Below are 20,432 nucleotides of genomic sequence, written 5' to 3' on the forward strand. Positions count from 1 at the left end.
AAGCTCTACTGAGTTCGCTAGAAAATATCTAAGTACAACTGTTCCGGAATAGAAATAGATTGTACACAAATAACTTTCGAAGGTGACTCCGAGGCCCGCGAACGCGACTGTCACGCCCCGAACCTGGTCCTGGACGTAACACGGCACTCGGTGCCTGACTACATGTGACCGAGCGAACCAACTGGCTGGCTGAATCGACATGTGATATCATAACATACTAAATGCGGAAGATAAACTAACACATGCTGATATACTAAAAGTTTGAATGATATAAATCAAAGTACGGAAATACTAATACAATTTGTTAAACGTATTTGCAGCAAACATAGCTTAACATGAAAAACTTGAGACTCTGTCTAACTGTTACTCTAGTCTATGAAGCCTCTAATGAAGTACTGAAAACATTGACTGTCTGGAAATACCGAAGACTATAGTAATGATAATGCCCCGAAAGAACTAAGGATCACCAAATAGCTGGTACGAGAATCCTAGTGCTCTGAATCATCAACCTGTAAATCATTACCTGCATCGTGAGATGCAGGCCCCGGGCAAAAAGGGACGTCAGTACATTTGAATTGCACTGGTATGTGAAGCAACTGAAAGAAAGAATTATAAATGCTGAAACTAAAACTGAGCTGATAACTGAGAATTGATAATTGATAACTGAAATGATAACTATCGAAACTGAACTGAAATGATAATTGACAACTGATAACTGAAATGATAACTGATAACTAATAACTGAACTATTAACCGGTAACTGATAACTGAAATGATATCTGAAATGATAACTGAAATGATAATTGATAACTGAACTGAACAAAGGAAGTAAGGATATGAATACTCCCTCTTCTGAATGATGAACAACATGTTTATCTGAATAAGCTACGGCCTCGGGCCCAATATAAATGTGCACAACTTACAGCCTCAGGCCCAAGTATACGTATACATAACTATGGTCTCAGGCCCAAAAATGCATAAAGCATAAACTACGGCCTCAGGACCAAACATGCATAAACCATAAACTACGGCCTCAGGCCCAAACATGCATAAAGCATAAACTACGGCCTCAGGACCAAGTATACATAAAGCATATAAACTACGGCCTCAGGCCTAAATACATGAGTTCAACATTCAGGAACTGAGAATCAAACTGTAATACATGATAGTGAAATACTGAATCACACTGAATTATATGATATTGGAATGCTGGATCACACTAAATTACACAATACTGGAATACTGAATAGGACTATACTGAGACATGTATTCTTGAACTGATTATGAACACTGAAACTTCAACTGTTTATGGCATACTGAGTAATCTATACTAAGACTCGGGGGAATCAAACCCAAGTCTATATTGAATACGCACTGAGCTCACAACGTTCAGAATGAAAGTGATGAACGAGTTATGAAGCAAGAGAATAGAAGTTCTGCAACTATTCAATGAGCTAGGCTTAACTATATTTCGGAGCCAATTAGTAACGATGTAAAAGAAACGTAGTGTAGGGAGAATCATTAAAATTCCCAAACATAGAGAGTTAGCCTCACATACCTTAACTTCCTATCCTTGAGCGTAATACAACATTCGCCAACCCTTTCAACTTTAATCTATATCAATACAAGTCAAAAGGATTCTAAATTAGCAACAATACTCATGTTTTCGTCACTTAGGCATTTTATCAAACACTTGGTGGCATAAAGCTTCATAGCCCTTATTAATGATGTCTCTATACCCAATAACCCGTTCTCTTGCTTTTAGATAAATTCTAAGGTCTCAAATGGTTATAATCAATATTGTTCTTTATCACACATAAGGTAAACGACACCCTTAACCAATAATCAACAATCAATAACCCAAACCTATAACCGTTCATGCTTTTCTATCAAACCCATCAACTCATATCTCATGAACTAGAGTCTATAATCATTAATTCAATGATATAATCAATTAGAGGGTGAAGATATTACCTTTTTGACGTTCAATCTTTTTGAATTCGAGTTCTAGGGTTTCTTTTCTCAACAATGATGCCCCAATCGAATATCTAATGATTTGGAGGGTTTACCCATGTTAATAAGGTGTTGGGAAATTGAAATAAACTTAGAATCACCATTCGAACTTACCTTGGATGGTGGAGGGACCTTTAAGGAGTTAGGTTTTTGAGAGCTTTCCTTTCTAGAGCAAGTTTTTATGTTTTGGGGCTGTGGGGGATGAAATAGGGCTAAAAAACGACTTCCCAAGTTGGCCACCGCGTCCCTGTAGGCCCGACCGCGGTGCCAACTGTGGTAAATCGCTGGTACACTGCCTCACGACTGCGGTCGAGGTCAAACGCAGCCGAACGCAGTGGTTACGCACCATTCTGTAAAACGGGCATAACGTTTTGCACAGAGCTCCGTTTGGGATCTACAATATATCGTTGGAAAGCTATTTCAAAGGCCTACAACTAGAATGCTTTGCATTTCCCAAATTCCTTACAAATGTTAACTAAACCCTGCTGGAAGACGGACCTTCTGCAAACTTAGTCGATTTTGTCGAATCTTATGCACCTCACTTTCCATCTTGATTTTGAAACAACTATTTTCACCCATACTCATCCCGATAGGACTTCATATGTCTAAAATATCAAAATAATACCCATTTAACATACCCACATCTAGTCCGAATGTACAGGGTGTTACATTATCTCCCCCTTGGGATCATTCATCCTCGAATGATTGTCTTGACTGTAACTTCTGCTAACTCCGGACCTTAAACGAGTCTGGTGCAAACATGAACTTTCATTAAAATTTGCATACTAAACTGGATGAATACATGATTACTGAACTGTTGATATACTGAACTTAATGACTACTGCATTGACTGAATATTGGTCTGCCATGGATACATGAATACAGAACTAACATGGATATTCGAATTAAACTGGCACGAATATTTGAGAATTGAACTAACATCAATATCAGAGTACTAAGCCGGCATGAATATCTAAGTATTGGACTGACATGAGTAGCTGAGTATTGAATTGACTTGAATTTCTGAGTATTGAACTGACATGAGTACCTGAGTACTGAACTGGCATGAGTATCTAAGTACTAAACTGACGTGAGTATCTGAGTACTGAACTGGCATGAGTATCTGAGTACTGAACTAACCTTTCTCAACACCAAGTCCCAGATATTGAAGTGTCGGAGTTGGCTCTCCGGTTGTAATACCTTTCGATCTGTTATTTCTGGGCGGCCAACCGGACGAGGGCGGCCTCGTGCCTTTCATCCAATAGTGCCAGGATCGTGCTCATGGCCTCACCGTTTGACTCTTCGGTCACATATCGGAACCTGAGACTCGATTCTCCTACCTCGACTGGTATTAGTGCTTCGTCACTGTAGACCAACAAAAATAGGGTGGCCCGGTACTAGACTTTGAGGTCGTACGCTATGCCCGTAGGACTTCAGGAAAAATTTCCTTCCATTTTCCTTTGGCGTCGGTCAACCTTTTCTTAAGGTTTTGGAGTATGGTTTTGTTTGTAGACTCAGCCTGGCCGTTCCTACTAGGGTGATAGGGTGTTGATAAGATCCTTTTGATATTATGGTCCTCAAAAACTTTTCTTACCTTGCCGCCAATGAACTGCTTCCCGTTGTCACATACGATCTTAGCCGGCTTCCCGAACCGACATATTATGTGGTCCCAAACAAAATCAATAACTTCTTTTTCTCTGACTTTCTCGAATTCTTGAGCTTCAACCCATTTAGGAAAATAACCAGTCATAAATAATATAAATTGAGCCTTACTGGGTGCCCATGGCAGGGGACCGACGATGTTCATTCCCCATTTCATGAATGGCCAAGGTGACAAGATCGAATGTATTAGCTCCCCAGGATGATGGATCATTGGAGCGTGCCTTTGACAACCGTCGCATTTTGGCACGAACTCCTTCGCATCATTCTCCATGTCGATCTAGTAATAGCCAGCCCTGATTATCTCACAAACCAACGATTCTGGCCCCGAATGGTTCCCGCAGGTACCTTCGTGAACTTCCCTCAAAACATACTCGGTGTCTCCCGGTCCCAGATTGTAAGGCTCGTAAAATTTTACCTAAAACCAGGAATTTCCTGGTGCCAAGGTAGACTTACGTGTTCATGATTGTAGAGATTCTTCGGGGAGAGCTTGCAAGCCGCGGTCCACTGTGCGGACGCAGAATCACTCTGTGGACCGCAAAATGGTTGCAGAGTGAGGCAATAATTGGGTAGATTACGCGATCGCAGAACAGGTCTGCGGTGCATTGTGCGACCGCACAACAGGTCTGCGAGCCGCATCGCATACCTAGGTAGAGGTGCCCAGTTTCGGAGGCCATTTCGTGGACCGTAGAAGCTTTATGCGGTCGCATATGCGACCGCAGATTGTGTTACATAGCTTCATTTTTCTGGTTTTAAAAACCCGATTACATTCTTATAAAAAATATTGGGGGTCATTTTAGAAGGTTAAAAACTTATATTTTGAGAGTGGGGAAGTGCTCTATAGTGTGAGAGAGTTCCTAAACCAGTTGTTCCTCAATTCTTGCTCAAATCTTGGAAGATTAACAAGGGAAACTCACTAGGTCTTCATCCTAGAGGTAAGATTCTACACCCTACCCTCAATTTCGAAATTTAACTAAAATGGGATAATTAGTAAGGCAATTCTTGGGTGTGGGAGTTGTTCATCTTGCATGCATGTGTTATCAAAGGGTGTAGCAAGATTGTTGAGCTAAAAATGGTAGATAATGGGTTGGGGATGATGGAATCCACTATAGGAGGACCTTGAAACCGTAATGCACACCTAGTGTTTGATAAAATGCTCAAATGAGCTGGAACCATAATCATCTTCCTAATTTTTGGTCTGATTTGTTATATTTCTAAAATAGATTGAAGTTGCTAAGATTTTTGGAACATTTTAGAGTTTTAAGGAAGCTCAAGTGAGGTACGTTAGCTAAACTCTTCTCTTGGAATTGAACCCCACAATGTCATTGTACGTCCTGAGTTACTCACTATGAATCAATTGTTCCGAATAAACTTTGTGTTAAAAGACATATGTGTTCAATATCTATTCCAAATGCTCTTGTTAAGTTGTACTAATAACTTGTTCAATGTATGGGTTGTTTATCTAGATGCTATGGCTTCAAGTTGCGTTTCAAATGATAGCTAATGCCAACTGTGTAAGAAACCTCAATGCATTTAAGACTCTTGTTTGCTCATATGTGTGCTTAATGTCTTGAACGTAAGTGCCTTGTTTTGAAATCCATGATGATGGTTGAAAGTGAAAAAGGTGATCATGAAATGTAAAATATGAAATACGACCAACATGCCAAATAAAAAAAGGGGATATTACGATTGTGACCACTAGTGCCAATGAAATGGAAAGGTGTGAGAGAAGTATGAATGAGATGATTGATAGAAAAGAGTGATGTCTCGTATGAGACGTCCTAGCCGATCGGGTCGTGATCGGACGCCATGCTGCACATATGGTGGTGATTGTGTAGGAAATTTTAATTGAAACTATGATTGTGGTTGATGTCTCGTATAAGACGGCCTAGCCGATCAGGTCGTGATCGGACGCCCCGCATGCATGGTGGTGACTGTGTTGGAAATTGTAATCAAAATTGTAAACGGTGGCATATCAGTCCTAAAGATCCCCAACCTAGAATATGGAAATTGTTTGAAACTTGTCTTGTTCCTAACTTGATGTTTTGGGTATTGTTTCAAACTCCCATTGATGTTTATGATTGTTCATTATTGTGTTATTATTCGTTCTATTGAGATGGTGTTTAGTCATTCATACTAGTACTATTCCACATGTACTAACGTCCATTTTGCCGGGGGCGCTGCATATTTAATGGATGTAGGTGGTTCTATTGCAGGCAGCTTTGATCATTGATACACCCTTTTCCCAGGTGACTTGGTTCGCCCTACTTCATTCCGGGATCGTGTAATCTTTTGTCCTTATGTATTATGTTTTGAGGTATAGCCGGGGCCTTTGTCACACCCCAACCTCGGGAGGCACGACCTGCGCTCAATCGAGTGAACCCAACTGAGCAAGCCTTTTGAACACTTTCTACCCAACTCACTATGACCAAGAAAACCTTGCTTTCATTTATTTAGACAGTAGGAAATATCGTACATATAACATTTCTAGTTCATTTCATATTACCACATTTAGACCATAGTTAAGTTTCCGAGATTTCATACAGTTACAGTTTAGAAGAACAAGTGTTTAGAATTACAATACAGTTCATTGACCCATCCATCACCCGTACATAACCCACACAAATGTCGACGGAGCCTCTAAAGATACAAAAGACAGTTATGATAATGCCAGCATCAAGGCCCTGGCTAGACCTCAAAAGTGGTAATTTATAACAAAAGACATACTACATAACCCCCGAAAGAAAAGGGGCTCACCAAGCTTGCTGAGTGGAGGATGCTCCGCTACCTACGATCGGCACTGTCTGCTATGGAGCCACCTACATCCATTCAAAGATGTAGCGCCCCCGGCAAAAGGGACGTTAGTACCATGGAATAGTACTAGTATATATAACTAAACACCATCTCATTAGAAAGAACTATCATGCAAGAACAAGGAAATCATAAGGATCAGTCAAAAGCGTTAAACGATCACCACATCATCAAATAAAAGGATCATAAAATTTTCACATAATTTCCGTAGCTTTAGGTTGGGGCATTTAATACTGTTCATCATCATTCACAATACCACCTCTTTCTCGTGCGGAGTCCGATCTCGACCTGATCGGCTAGGTTGCCTCATTTGAGACATGTATCTCAATCATAATCTCATTCTCACATTCCGGATTCAATATCAGCNATCTTCCCCTACCTAGTGACTCTCCTAAGTTGCCCGCAGACCGGGCCTTGCTGTTACCCTCTCTTTCCATCCTGCTCTTCAGTTTACGGTTCTCTGTGGCCTGAGAAAATGCCACCATCTTCCCATAATTCATGTCCGAATTCAAGGAAACTGTAGGAGCCTCATTAATAGTCAAAGGATTAAGACCCTGAACAAACCGGCGCACCCTGGCCTCCATTGTAGGCAACATATGGATAGCATACTTGGACAGGCGGGCAAACTCCATGTGGTATTCCCACACACTCTTGCTACCTTGCTTTAGATTCTCAAATTCTGCTGCATGGGCTGCCCTTGTCTCAGCAGGCAGGAAATGATCTACAAAGGCGTCGGCAAATTCACTCCACCTCGCCGGAGGACTCCCCTCCTCACGGGAATCTTCCCACAACTCAAACCACGAGTAGGCCACCCCTTTCAGACGGTAGGCAGCCAACTCTACTCCCTCTATCTCAATTGCACGCATAACCCTGAGGGTCTTGTGCATCTCATCAATAAAATCCTGGGGGTCCTCTTCTGGATTTGCACCCGTAAACACTGGAGAGTCTAGGTGAAGAAATATGTTTACCTTAGAACTGGTGGAATTCCCTTGCTGGCTAGATGAACTGGGTGCAACATTTGACCCTGGGCCTGAGAGGCCAATAGCTGAGTCAACATCTGAATAGCTCCCCTAAGATCCCTATCAGAATTACCAAAACCGGAAGCTGGGGCTGGAGGCAGAACAAGAATATCAGTGGGAGGGAAAGTAACACCCTCAACAGATGTAGGAACTGGTGTAGTAATCAGGGGAATGTCCTCACCCTTCGGGTTCTCACCCGCATCATCAATTACGGAGTTGACTGCTGCTCCTGGGGCAGCATTGGCTCCTTGGCCAGTCCTGGATTTCTTCTTAGGTGCCATGTACTGAGAGTTGAAGGAATGCACTAGTAAGAGGAGGAATACTTTCATAATTGCCGCACGATCCAGAATATCAAAGAAGGGTGTTATTCCTAAATGCCCAAGTAGCCTCCAACTTAAAGATGTGGTCGACTACACACTGATAAGAAGGACTCTACTAGACACGGCTTCGAGACATCCTAGGACACTTTAAAACCTTTGGCTCTGATACCAAGTTTATTACGCCCCTACCTCGGGAGGCGCGACCGACGCTCAATCGAGTGAACCCAACTGAGCAAGCCTTTTGAACACTTTCTACCCAACTCACTATGACCAAGAAAACCATGCTTTCATTTATTTAGACAGTAGGAAATATCATACATATAACATTGCTAGTTCATTTCATATTACCACATTTAGACAATAGTTAAGTTTCCGAGATTTCATACAGTTACAGTTTAGAAGAACAAGAGTTTAGAATTACAACACAGTTCATTGAACCATCCATCACCCGTACATAACCCACACAAACATCTACGGAGCCTCTAAAGATACAAAAGACAGTTATGATAATGCCGGCAACAAGGCCCCGGCTATACCTCAAAAGTGGTAATTTATAACAAAAGACATACTGCATAACCCCCGGACGAAAAGGGCTCACCAAGCTTGCTGAGTGGAGGATGCTCCGCTACCTACTATCGGTACTGTTTGCTATGGATCCGCCTACATCCATTCAAAGATGTAGCGCCCCCAGCAAAAGGGATGTTAGTGCCATGGAATAGTACTAGTATGTATAACTAAACACCATCTCATTAGAAAGAACTATCATGCAAGAACAAGGAAATCATAAGGATCAATCAAAAGCTTTAAACGATCACCACATCATCAAATAAAAGGATCATAAAATTTTCACATAATTTCCATAACTTTAGGTTGGGGAATTTAATACTGTTCATCATCATTCATAATACCACCGCTTTCTCGCGCGGAGTCCGATCTCGACCTGATCGGCTAGGTTGCCTCATTTGAGACATGTATCTCAATCACAATCACATTCTCATTCTCACTTTTCAGATTCAATATCAGCACAATACCACCATGTGTGCGGCATGGCGTCCGATCACGGCCCGATCGGCTAGGCCGTCTTACCAAGACATTATTCCTTTTTCGTTAATCATCTCATTTCGATATTTATTTCACATATATCAATTCATAGGCACTTGGGACCACAATTATCATATCATACTTGGCACTAGGCCACATTTCATAACTCAAGCTCTTTTTCCCCCATTTCACATCATTTCCACTTTCAACGTTAACCTTGAAATTTAGGATAATAGGCACATACAAGAGCAATTCAAGTTGTAAGCATAGATAAGATTTCACATAGTTGGCATAACAATCTCAGTTTTAAACTTGACTTGAAGTCTAGGCATTTCAACACATGGTTCACATTCTTCACACATTTTTAAATTACCAAGAATAGTATATTGAACACATTGAGACACACCTTTCATGTATGTATAGTTGCAACACCAGTTCATGGGAAATAACAATCAATACATCAATCAAATTTCGGTCATACAACATTTGCATGGACACCAACAAAGCTCAATTTCTAAGAAGAGGGGGTTTTAGCCATACATACCTAAATAGAGCTTTCCTTAAATTCATACAAAATTCCGTAACTTTTAGCAACTTCGATCTATTTTATGAGAATTATAAGTTGAACAAAAAATTAGAGAGATGATTAAGATTGTAGCTCATTTGAGTATATTATCAAGCTAAGTGTGCATTGTGATTTTAGGACCTTTTTGTGAGAGATTTTTATCATCCTACACCCCATTTGTTCTATTTTTAGCGCACAATCTCCCCATACCCTATTATCATTCATGCATGCAAGTTAATCAATCCTTATACCCATGAACCCACTTGTTCATCACTTATTTTAATAGGAATTTTCGAAATCAAGGTTAGGGCACAAGTTCTTACCTCTTAAGATGAAGGCCTAGCAATTTTACTTGAAAATCTTCAAAGATTTGGGCAAGGATTGTAGTGACTTGGTGAGAATTAGTTTCTTCCTCTAGAACTCCTTCTCTCACTCTAAATGCAGTAGAAAATAGCATAAAAGGGTCTAATGGGGTGTTATTAATGAGATGGGGTCGGTTTTAAAAGTTAGAAAATAGGAGCCCCGACTCAATCTGCGGTCGTATATGCGAGCGCATAACTGATATGCGGCCCGCAAAAGGATCCGCAAAATGGCCCTCAAAACTTAAACATTCTGCCCGGGTATGCGACAAAAATGCGGTCCGCATACTTGTTCTGTGATAATAGGCGAAATCTAGGTGATTTAGCTATTGTTTATGCTTCCGCTTAATTACATTTCAATGACATAATATGGTTATCTGATGAAAAATAGGCTCTAATTGTGATTTGTGTACATTGCAGGGTGAGGAGCTTATATGATGCTTTCAAGAGGTTATTGGAATGATTTATGAGCAAAAACGATCCCTCGGAGTTGAGTGCGTGCAAGAATAAGACGAAAAATTGGAAGAAATCAAGCCCCAGGCGCGCGAAGGTCGCGCGAAGTCGCACAGAGTTCGCGCGTGTTACAAGCTGAGACAGAAAGGGCGCGCAAAAACCGCGCGAGGTCGCGCGAGTCACCCGGGAAAAGTGTCCTTTTTCACATTGGAGAAGGTATAATTGTTTGGGCCCAACCCTACTTGGTATATATACATGAGAGAACGTTTTTGAGAGGAATTTTGGACCAAGGAAGAGCACAGAGCCGCCGTGGAGGCCGGATTTCATCTTTTCTTCCATCAACTTAGTCTTTTTATGTTTCTTTGTATGATTTGTTGTTTTGCTACCATGTCTATGTGGAGCTAAACTTCACGTTCTAGGGTTGTGGTTCTTTCATGAATATTGTTATTCGGATATTGATTTTGATTTCTTAGTTTATCATATTGATTTATTTATTCAATCCTGCACTTAATTATTTGATTGCTTGATCACCAATTGAATACTATCTACGAATCTAGAGTTGAACTCGAAAGTGGGAATTCTAGATTGCATCAAGTTCTTGAACCTGGGCCTCGGGGAACGGATTAGCAATTGGGATAGACATATACCCAATTGCCTTGCTTGGTTGATTTACAGAAATTATAAATGCGTTCTTGTTGATTCTAATTCCATAGACATATAGGCGTTAGGTTAGCTTGAATAGGCGAGTAAGGACTCGACAAATTATTATGAGCAATATTAACCCTGTCAACCAATAAACTAGATAAATTAGTTAGTTAATTCAATTGAAGAATACAATAGGAATGTTAGATAGCCCATAACCCTAGATCGTTTTCATTACATTGATATCATAAAAATCTGCTCTTTCTCTGTTAAAAGTTCATTATTTATATTTCTTTATTTAATTAGTATAAAATCAAATACTTATAGGTTTAATTCGTGTGTAGATAATTAGGATAGTCTAATTTAGTTAATTGTTAATCACAAGTCCTCGTGGGATCGACATCCGACTTTTAGTCACTTTATTACTTGACGACCGCGTGCGCTTGCGTGTGCGTTTGGCCGCAACATTTTGCGGTCGCATAATGCACCGTAGATTTGCCCCTCACAAAATTCCAAGGAGATTATATGATGACTATGCGACCCGCATATTGATTATGCGATCGCATAATTGGCCGCATAGTTGACCTCAAAACTAGCAAACATCCTGCCTCAGTCTGCGGCAACTATGCGGTCCGCATAGCTATTATGCGATCGCATAATGAACCGTAGAAATGCGCTTTTCTGAAAAAAATTATTCCTTAACTTTTTAATGCACAGATCAATCCCAAAAGGTCCGAACCGCGGCTTCTAACACATATTCCTAACTTGGCACTACGAGATTTCGGGTTTTGAGTAAGAATTTCACGGGACCTTACAGCCTTGTTGTCGGCACTATCATCGCACTCTTTTGTATCAATTAGAAGCTCCGTAGACATAGTATGGGTGGTATGTTGGTGTTGGGGAAGTCGAACTAGTAACGTTGTAATTATATCACACGTTCCACATTGAACTATGAGTGTATGTATTTTGAAACATATAAATGATGTAACTGCTGATAATGAATTGGTATTGTTGTTCACATGATCCTCCTCACTGCCTAATTAATGAAATATATTGTCTCTTTATTCATGAGTGAGTTCGAGTAGAAGGTATTATACAGGCTTGCTCGGCCGGGTTATCTCGATTGAGCGCTGGTCGCGCTCCCCGAGTTTGGGGCCTGACATAGACATATGGCGAGTAGGCCATGGAACGTTATTCTAAACAGGGTATTATCTTCGGGCAGGCTAATCCTGGCCGCCTTCCGGCGCAGAGCCCTCGATTCTTTAGGATTTGAGGGCAGCTTCACTGTCTTTAAGTAATTTATATACTTGTTTCTCCAGTCCTAGGTTAAGCTTGTCAAGTTTATCTCGGTGTGGCCTTCTTCCACTATTAATTTCATGAGCTGTACGACCGTTCCTGAGATTAATTCTTTGTCATCAACCGATGACCCCAAGTTAGCCAGAGTTGCTTCGCTATTTTGATCCCGGTGCACGTGTTGTAGGGTCCATTCCTTGAATCAATGTAGCATTACCTGTAGTTTATCCAAGTATCTTCGCATTCGTTCCTCCTTCACCTTGAATGTCCCATTGACTTGATTCACCAAAAGGAGGGAACCGCATTTAGCTTCGATCACTTCGGCCCCCAGGATTTTAGCAAATTCGAGACCTGCAATCATGGCCTCATGCTTGGCCTGATGGTTAGTCAATTTCACAGTTCTAATATATTGCCTAACTACGTTACCCGAGGGTAGCTTCAACACGATGCCGAGTCCGGACCCCATTGCGTTCGAGGCACCGTCTGTAAAGAGGGTCCAAATCCCCCAAGGAGGTCCTCGAGGTTAACAACAATTCTTTTTCGACGTCGTGTATTAAGGCTAGCGTGATGTCGGCCACGAAGTCTGGCAAAATTTGAGATTTGATGGTGGTTTGGGGTCAATATTCAATTTCGTACCCGCTAATTTCCACGGCCCATTTGGTCAATCGTCTCGAGAGCTCAGGTTTGTGCATTATGTTCCTTAATGGGTAAGTAGTAACGACACATATGGGATGGCACTGAAAACATGGCCTTAACTTCCTGGAGGCGCTTAGAAAAGCGAGCGCCAATTTCTCCAAGTGAGGATACCTTTTTTTCGGCCTCGCCTAGAGTCCTGCTAACATAATATATAGGAAATTGCATACCTTCTTCCTCCCGGACTAAGACTCTGCTTACTGCTATCTCGGATACCGCCAAGTACAGGTACAACTGCTCGTCTGCCTTCGTAGTATGAATCAAAGGTGGACTCGAAAGGTACCATTTTAGTTATTCCAAAGCTTGCTGGCACTCCGACATCCGCGAGAAGTTATTATTCTTCTTCAATAACGAGAAGAACCGATGTCTCTTACTGAAGGACCTTGAAATGAACCGACCCAGGGCGGCTATGCGCCCGGTTAGCCTTTGAATGACCTTGACATTGTCCACCATGGTGATATCTTCTATGGCCTTGATCTTGTTTGGATTGATCTCAATTCCCCGGTTGGACACCATGAATCCAAGGAACTTCCCGGACACGACTCTGAATGCGCATTTCTCCGGCTTCATCTTCATATTGTATTTCTTCAGTATGTTGAAGGTTTCCTACAAATGTTACAAATGGTCCTCTACTCGCAGGGACGTAACTAACATGTCATCAATGTAAACCTCCATTGATTTTCCTATTTGCTCTTCGAACATCCGATTTACTAGGCATTGATAAGTGGCACCGACATTTTTAGTCCGAATGGCATTACGTTATAACAATAGGTGCAATATTTAGTAATGAAGGAAGTCTTTTCTTGGTCGCTCGGGTCTATCCGAATCTTGTTATACCTGGAATAGGCGTCGAGAAAGCCAAGTATCTCGTGGCCGGCCGTAGCATCGATCATGCGATCGATGTTAGGCAAAGGACAAGAGTCCTTAGGGCATGCCTTGTTCAATTCTTACACACATTCTTAATTTATTTCCCTTTTTAGGCACTACCACTACGTTTGCTAACCAATTCGGTACTTGATTTCTCGAATGGAACCTATTTTAAGGAGTTTGGATACCTCGTCTTTGATGAATGCATGTTTGACTTCAGCCTGAAGTCTTCTCTTCTATTTAACCGGGTGAAAACTTCAGATTCAAGCTCAGCTTGTGAGTAGTTATTTTCGGCGGGATCCCTATCATGTAAAGATGGGACCAAGCGGAACAATCTATGTTATCTATAAGGAATTCAATGAGTTTTTTTTTGAGCTCGGGAGTTAGCCCCGTGCCCAAGTATATCTTCCAATTGGGCAGGTGCTCGATCAATCTGACTTGCTCCAGCTCCTCAACTATTGACTTGGTGGCATCAGAATCGTCAGGGGCTATGAAGGACCTACGGACTCTGTAATCATCATCCTCGCCTGTCTCCTGCTTTTTTTGGTTCGGTCAGGGCCGGGGCCGGTGATTGCTATTTGGATTCTTTCTAGGTGACTGAACTTGTCACGCCCCAACCTCGGGAAGCGCGACCGGCGCTCAACAAGGATAACCCGGCAGAGCAAGCCTGCTAGATTTCCTTCTACCTAGATTACATATAAATAAAGAATGGATCGATTTCATTAATTAGATAATGAGATAGTCATGTGAACCACTCAAGTTCGGTACCAATAGTTGCATCATTTATAAGTCCCCAAAACAATACGTTTCACAACCATAGTTTAATAGAAGAAGCATGCGATACAATTACGACATCTTTAGTTTATCCTTCCCACGCCAATACAAAACCCACACTATGTCTACGAAGCCTCTAATAGATACAAAAGAGTACAATGATCTCTGTTTATATCTTAAAACATAATAATACACACGAGAAAAAAGATGCACGACCCCAGAATGAAACGGGGGTCACCAAAGCAGCTAGGAAGAATGATTACCACTATCACTGGTCAATACCTTCCGTTGTCGAACCACCTGCATCCATTAAAGATGCAGCACCCCTGGCAAAAGAGACGTTAGTACATGTCGACTAGTACTAGTATGAAAGCCAAACACCTAATCAAGGACTTGGAAATACAACATGAATATGATGAATCAGGGTGACAATAGCATAGCATAGATAGTTGTTAAAGACAAAGCAAATTTATCAAGTGCTTTCGATAACATTTATAACTCGAGATCCTCTGCAACCACCTTTACACAAAGCGGCCTTACCGCCTCACCCCAATGTATGCAGGTGGAGGTGCAATCACAATACCAAAAACTCTACTCAAACGGCCATGCCGCCTCACCCCAATGTATGCGGGTGGAAATGTAACCACAGTACCAAAAACCTACACAAAGCGGCCCTGCCATCTCACCCCAATATATGCAGGTGGAGGTGTAACCACAATACCAAAAACCTACACAAAGCGGCCTCAACCCAATATATGCAGGTGGAGGGGTAACAACAATACCAAAAACCTACACAAAGCGGCCCTGTCCCTCAATATATGCAGGTGGAGGTGTAATCGCAATCACAATATCTACACAATTTGGCATAATAACTTTCATTCGAAACACGACTTGGACTCATAACATGTAGATATGCAATACATACTTTGAACACATCCTCCATTAGTAGCACAACATGATAAGGGCGTTTGAAACATGTATTGAGCATATATCTTTGTCACAAAGCTTATTCGAAATAATCGATTTATGATGAACAACTTGAAACTTACAAGGGTTGTGGGGTTCAATTCTTAGAGAAGAAGTGTTTAGCAACATACCTCACTTCAGCTTCCTTAATCTCTAAAATGTTCCGAAAATCTTAGAAACGTCGATCTATTTTAAAAATATAACAAATTGAACCAAAATTAAGAAGATGATCATGGTTCCAGCTTATTTGAACATTTTATCAAACACTAGGTGCACATTAGTGTTTCAAGGTCCTCCTATGGTGGATTCCATCATTCCACAACCTATTATCTACCATTTTTGGCTCAAAAATCTTCCTACACCCTTTGATAACACATGCATGCAAGAAGAACAACTCCCACACCCCAAGAACTGCCTTATTAATTACCTATTTTTAGTTAAATTTCGAAATTGAGGGTTAGGATATAGAATCTTACCTCTAGGATGAAGACCTAGTGAGTTTACCTTGTTAATCTTCCAATATTTGAGTAAGACTTAAGGAACAATTGGTTGAACTCTCAGCCACTCTAGAGCACTCTCTCACTCTCAAAGTATCAGGTTTTTGCTTAAGAAATGATCTGTAGCGTCTATACAATGAAATGGGGTCGGGTTATAAAAACCAAAAAAATGAAGCTCCAAAACAGAATATGCGACCGCATAACGCATCTGCGGTCCACAAAATGGGCCGCTAAATGGTCCTCCGGAACTGGGCACCGCTGTCTGGGTATGCGGTCGTTATGCGCCTACAGACTTGTTCTGCGGTCGCACAATGCGCCGCAGACCTGTTCTGCAGTCGCATAATCGACCGCGAAATGGCATCCAAATTTGCCCAATTTCTACCTCACTCTCCGGCCATTTTGCCGCCCACAGAGTGATTCTGCGGCCGCATAGTGGACCGCAGAAATGCCTTTTTCTACCAAAAATTTTCCTTTACTCCCCAGTGCACTGTTCAACCCTAAAAGTCCATACCGCAACTCGCAAGCTCGCCCCGTAGAATCTCTACAATCATGAACACGTAAGTCATCCTCGGCACCACGAAATCCTGGGTTTTTGAGTAAAAATTTTTTTACGGGGCCTTACATCCTTCCCCACTTAAGATTATTCGTCCTCGAATGAGGGTCAAAATTCACCATTAGCATACCAACAGCGCCAAATTTTGACTAACTCCCTAAATTTCCAAACATTTTGGTAGAGTTTCCCCTATAACTGGGTCTATCCACCTGCCAGAGAACCCGAGAAACAAATCCTAACAACATATACATAATCCAATGACATAAGCAACTTATAACCAGGAAGGAACACCCTTTAACATCAACTATACAAGTGATACATAATTCATAAGCAACAATTTCATAAATACAATTACATAGCTATTCAAACAAATGAGGGTACTTCTTCTTCATTTCTTCCTCGGCCTCCCAACTAGCCTTTTCAACCTATTGGTTTCGCCATAGCACTTTCACGGAGGCAATCTCTTTATTTCTTAGCTTTAGGACTTCCCTATCAAGAATGGCCACTGGAATTTCTTCATAGGTCAGTTCTTCATTAACCTCAATAGTCTCAACTGGCACAATAAGCGACGGATCTCCCACTACCTTCTTCAACATAGACACATTGAATACCGGGTGCATTAATGACATTTCAGGTGGTAGCTGAAGATTGTATGCCACCTGACCAATTCTCTAAACGATTCTGTATGGCCCGACATACCTCGCGCTCAAATTCCCTTTCTTACCAAACTGCATTACACCCTTCACGGGGGAAACCTTCAAGAATACCCAATCGTCTTCTTTGAACTCCAAATCTCTGCAACGAACATACGAATAGGACTTTTGGCGGCTCTGAGCAGTTTTCAACCAATCCTTAATGACCTTAACCTTCTCTATAGCCTGATGCACGAGGTCTGGTCCTATCAATTCCGCTTCCCCAATATCGAACCAGTCAATGGAAGATCTACATCTCATACTATATAAATCCTCAAATGGTGCCATCTGAATTCTTACATGATAACTGTTGTTGTAGGCAAATTCTATGAGTGGCAAATGATCATCCCAGCTACCCTTGAAATCAAGAACACAAGCGTACAACACATCCTCAAGCATCTGAATAGTCCGCTCTGCCTGCCCATCGATTTGTAGATGAAAGTCTGTACTAAGATTCACCTGAGTACCCAAACCTTGCTGAAATATCTTCCAAAAATTAGTCGTGAATTGTGCCCCTCGGTCCGAAATGATAGAAACTAGAGTGCCATGCAACCTGACTATTTCCTTGATATACAACTGAGCATATTGTTCCGCTGTGTCGGTAGATTTAACTGGCAAGAAATGTGCTGACTTCGTGAGTCGATCCACAATTACACAGATGGAGTCAAACTTGCGCGAAGTGCGCTGTAGTCCTACCACAAAGTCCATATTAATCATTTCCCACTTCCACATTAGAATTTCTATGTTCTGTGCCAACCTACCGGGCCGTTGGTGTTCGAACTTTACTTGCTGACAATTCGGACATCCTTCCACAAAGTCCGCCACATTCCTCTTCATGTTATTCCACTAGTAGACTTCATTGAGATCATGATACATTTGGAACACATAGTCGCCCTTGGTACCTTAGTGTACCATCTTCCATGCCAAGAGAAAAAGCCATAGTCTTATATTTATGAATCCCCTCCTTCAATTGTACCAACAATAGATTGTTGAATTACCTCTCTTTGACCTCCACCATGAGCGATGATTCAGCCCTATTTTGCACAATCACCTCTCCTTCACTAGAGTCCGCGAGATGAACTCCCAAACTAGCCAACCGATGAACCTCCTTGGCCAACGGCCTTTGATATGCCTCCAAGTGAGCCAAACTACCCATAGATTTCCGGCTAAGAGCGTCCGCTACAACATTGGCCTTTCCCGGGTGATATATGATATCCATGTCGTAATCTTTGAGTAACTCAAGACATCTTCTCTGCCTCAAATTCAGTTCCTTCTATTTGAAAATATATTTAAGGCTCTTGTGGTCCTTGAATATATCCACATGGACCCCATACAAATAATGACGCCAAATCTTTAATGCAAATACCACTACTGCAAGTTCTAAGTCATGTGTTGAATAGTTATTTTCATTATTCCTGAGTTGCCTAGAAGCATAAGCTATCACCTTGGCATGTTGCATCAATACATACCCAAGCTCGATCCTTGAAGCATCACAATACACCACAAACCCAATTGTACCCTCTGGTAGGGTCAACACCGGCGTCATAGTCAATCTTGATTTCAGCTCCTGGAAGCTCTTTTCACAAGCATCAGACCATTGAAACTTACTCACCTTCTGCATCAATTTAGTCAACGGAAAAGCAAGGGTAGAGAACCCCTTCACAAACTTTCTGTAATACCCCGTTAAGCCTAGGTAACTGCGAATCTCTGTTGGAGTTGTGGGCCTAGGCCAAATCTTCTGAGTGTCAACCTTAATTCCTTCGCAGAAGACAACATGACCCAAGAATATGACAGATTCAAGAAAAAATTCGCACGTCCAAAACTTCGCATACAACTTGTGCTGATATAGAGTCTGCAGAACTGCCCTAAGATGATTGGCATGGTCCTCTCGTTCGTGAATATACGAGTATATCGTCAATGAACACTATCACAAAGGAGTCGAGGAAAGTCTTGAAGACTCGGTTCTTAAAATCCATGAAAGCTGCCGGGGCATTTGTTAGCCCAAAAGACATCACCAGAAATTCAAAGTGCCCATACCGGGTTCTAAAAGCTATTTTCGGAATATCCTGCTACCTGATCTTCAATTGGTGATACCCGGATCTTAAATCAATTTTGGAGAAGTACTCGACACCTTGCAATTGATCAAACACGTCATCTATCTTTGGCAGTGGGTACTTATTTTTTGTTTGTGACATTGTTGAGTTGCCGATAGTCAATACACATCCTAAGTGACCCATCTTTCTTTAAAGAGAACCAGTGCGCCCAAAGGCAACACACTCGGTCGGATGAAACCTTTGTCTAACACGTCCTTCAGTTGTTCCTTTAGCTCCTTCAATTCTTTCAGTGCCATTCTGTAAGGAGGGATAGATATAGGCTGCATGCCTGACATCACATCAATCCCAAAATCAATCTCCCTGTCCGGTGGGATCCCATGGAGCTCATCTGGAAAGACATCTGAAAATTCATTCACAACTGGCACAGACTCAAGTGTAGGTGCCTCAACATCGGTGTCCGTAGCCCGGAGCAAATGGTAGATACACCCCTTGTTAATCATCTTCGTGGCCTTAAAATAGGAAATAAACCTACCCTTCGTCACCACATTATCCCCCTTCCATTCAATCACTGACTCACTTGGAAATTCGAACCTCACAGTTCTAGTTCGCAATCAAGCTTGGCAAAACATGAATAAAGCCAGTCCATCTCCGTTATCACATCAAAATCAACCATTCCCAATTCAATGAGATCGGCCATGGTGTTCCGACCACGTATCGTGACAACACAATCCCTATAAACCCGCGCGGCCACAATAGACTCACCAACCTGAGTAGATACAGAGAACGGCTCATGAAGTTATTTCGGTTCTATCCCAAAATCCATAGCAACTTAAGGAGTGACATAGGACAAAGTGGAACCAGGATCAATAAGAGCATACACATCATGAGATTGGACAGTCAATATACCCGTGACAACATCTAGAAAAGCCTCTAAATCCCGACGCCTCCGCATAGCATAAAATCTGTTGGGCCCTCCCAAGTTTTGGGTACCTGATGACGTCCAAATCCACTACTGAAAAGTAAATGGACACAATCGCATGCAATATAATTTACCCAACTATGAGTCGGGGTCGATTCCCACAGAAAACAATATGTAGACGATTATGAGTGTAAGAGAATTATCGCTTGTTATGCAATGCCAAACACTTAGAATGGTTTTGA

General features: G+C 41.6%; 1 protein-coding gene across 1 annotated transcript; it reads right to left on the bottom strand.

Moving 5' to 3' along the window:
* Nucleotides 1-14,777: 14,777 nt before the first annotated feature.
* LOC109220141 lies at nt 14,778-19,771 on the bottom strand. Its single transcript, XM_019384604.1, has 7 exons — nt 19,600-19,771; nt 18,584-18,975; nt 18,216-18,409; nt 18,120-18,132; nt 17,574-17,676; nt 16,355-16,556; nt 14,778-14,835 (listed from the first exon to the last, which is right to left on the bottom strand). The coding sequence occupies exons 1-7, from the start codon at nt 19,769-19,771 to the stop codon at nt 14,778-14,780; spliced, it is 1,134 nt and encodes a 377-aa protein (XP_019240149.1).
* Nucleotides 19,772-20,432: the final 661 nt, after the last annotated feature.

The sequence above is a fragment of the Nicotiana attenuata genome, unplaced genomic scaffold (assembly GCF_001879085.1).
Source record: "Nicotiana attenuata strain UT unplaced genomic scaffold, NIATTr2, whole genome shotgun sequence".
NCBI lineage: Eukaryota > Viridiplantae > Streptophyta > Magnoliopsida > Solanales > Solanaceae > Nicotiana > Nicotiana attenuata.

Coding starts and splice junctions, on each gene's coding strand:
- LOC109220141 (XM_019384604.1), bottom strand. CDS start 19,771: ATGATTAACAAGGGGTGTATCTACCATTTGCTCCGGGCTACGGACACC. Junction 18,410..18,583: donor ACTTAGAACTTGCAGTAGTG/GTATTTGCATTA, acceptor CACCCGGGAAAG/GCCAATGTTGTAGCGGACGC. Junction 14,836..16,354: donor CAAAATGGCCGGAGAGTGAG/GTAGAAATTGGG, acceptor CTCTTTTGCCAG/GGGTGCTGCATCTTTAATGG.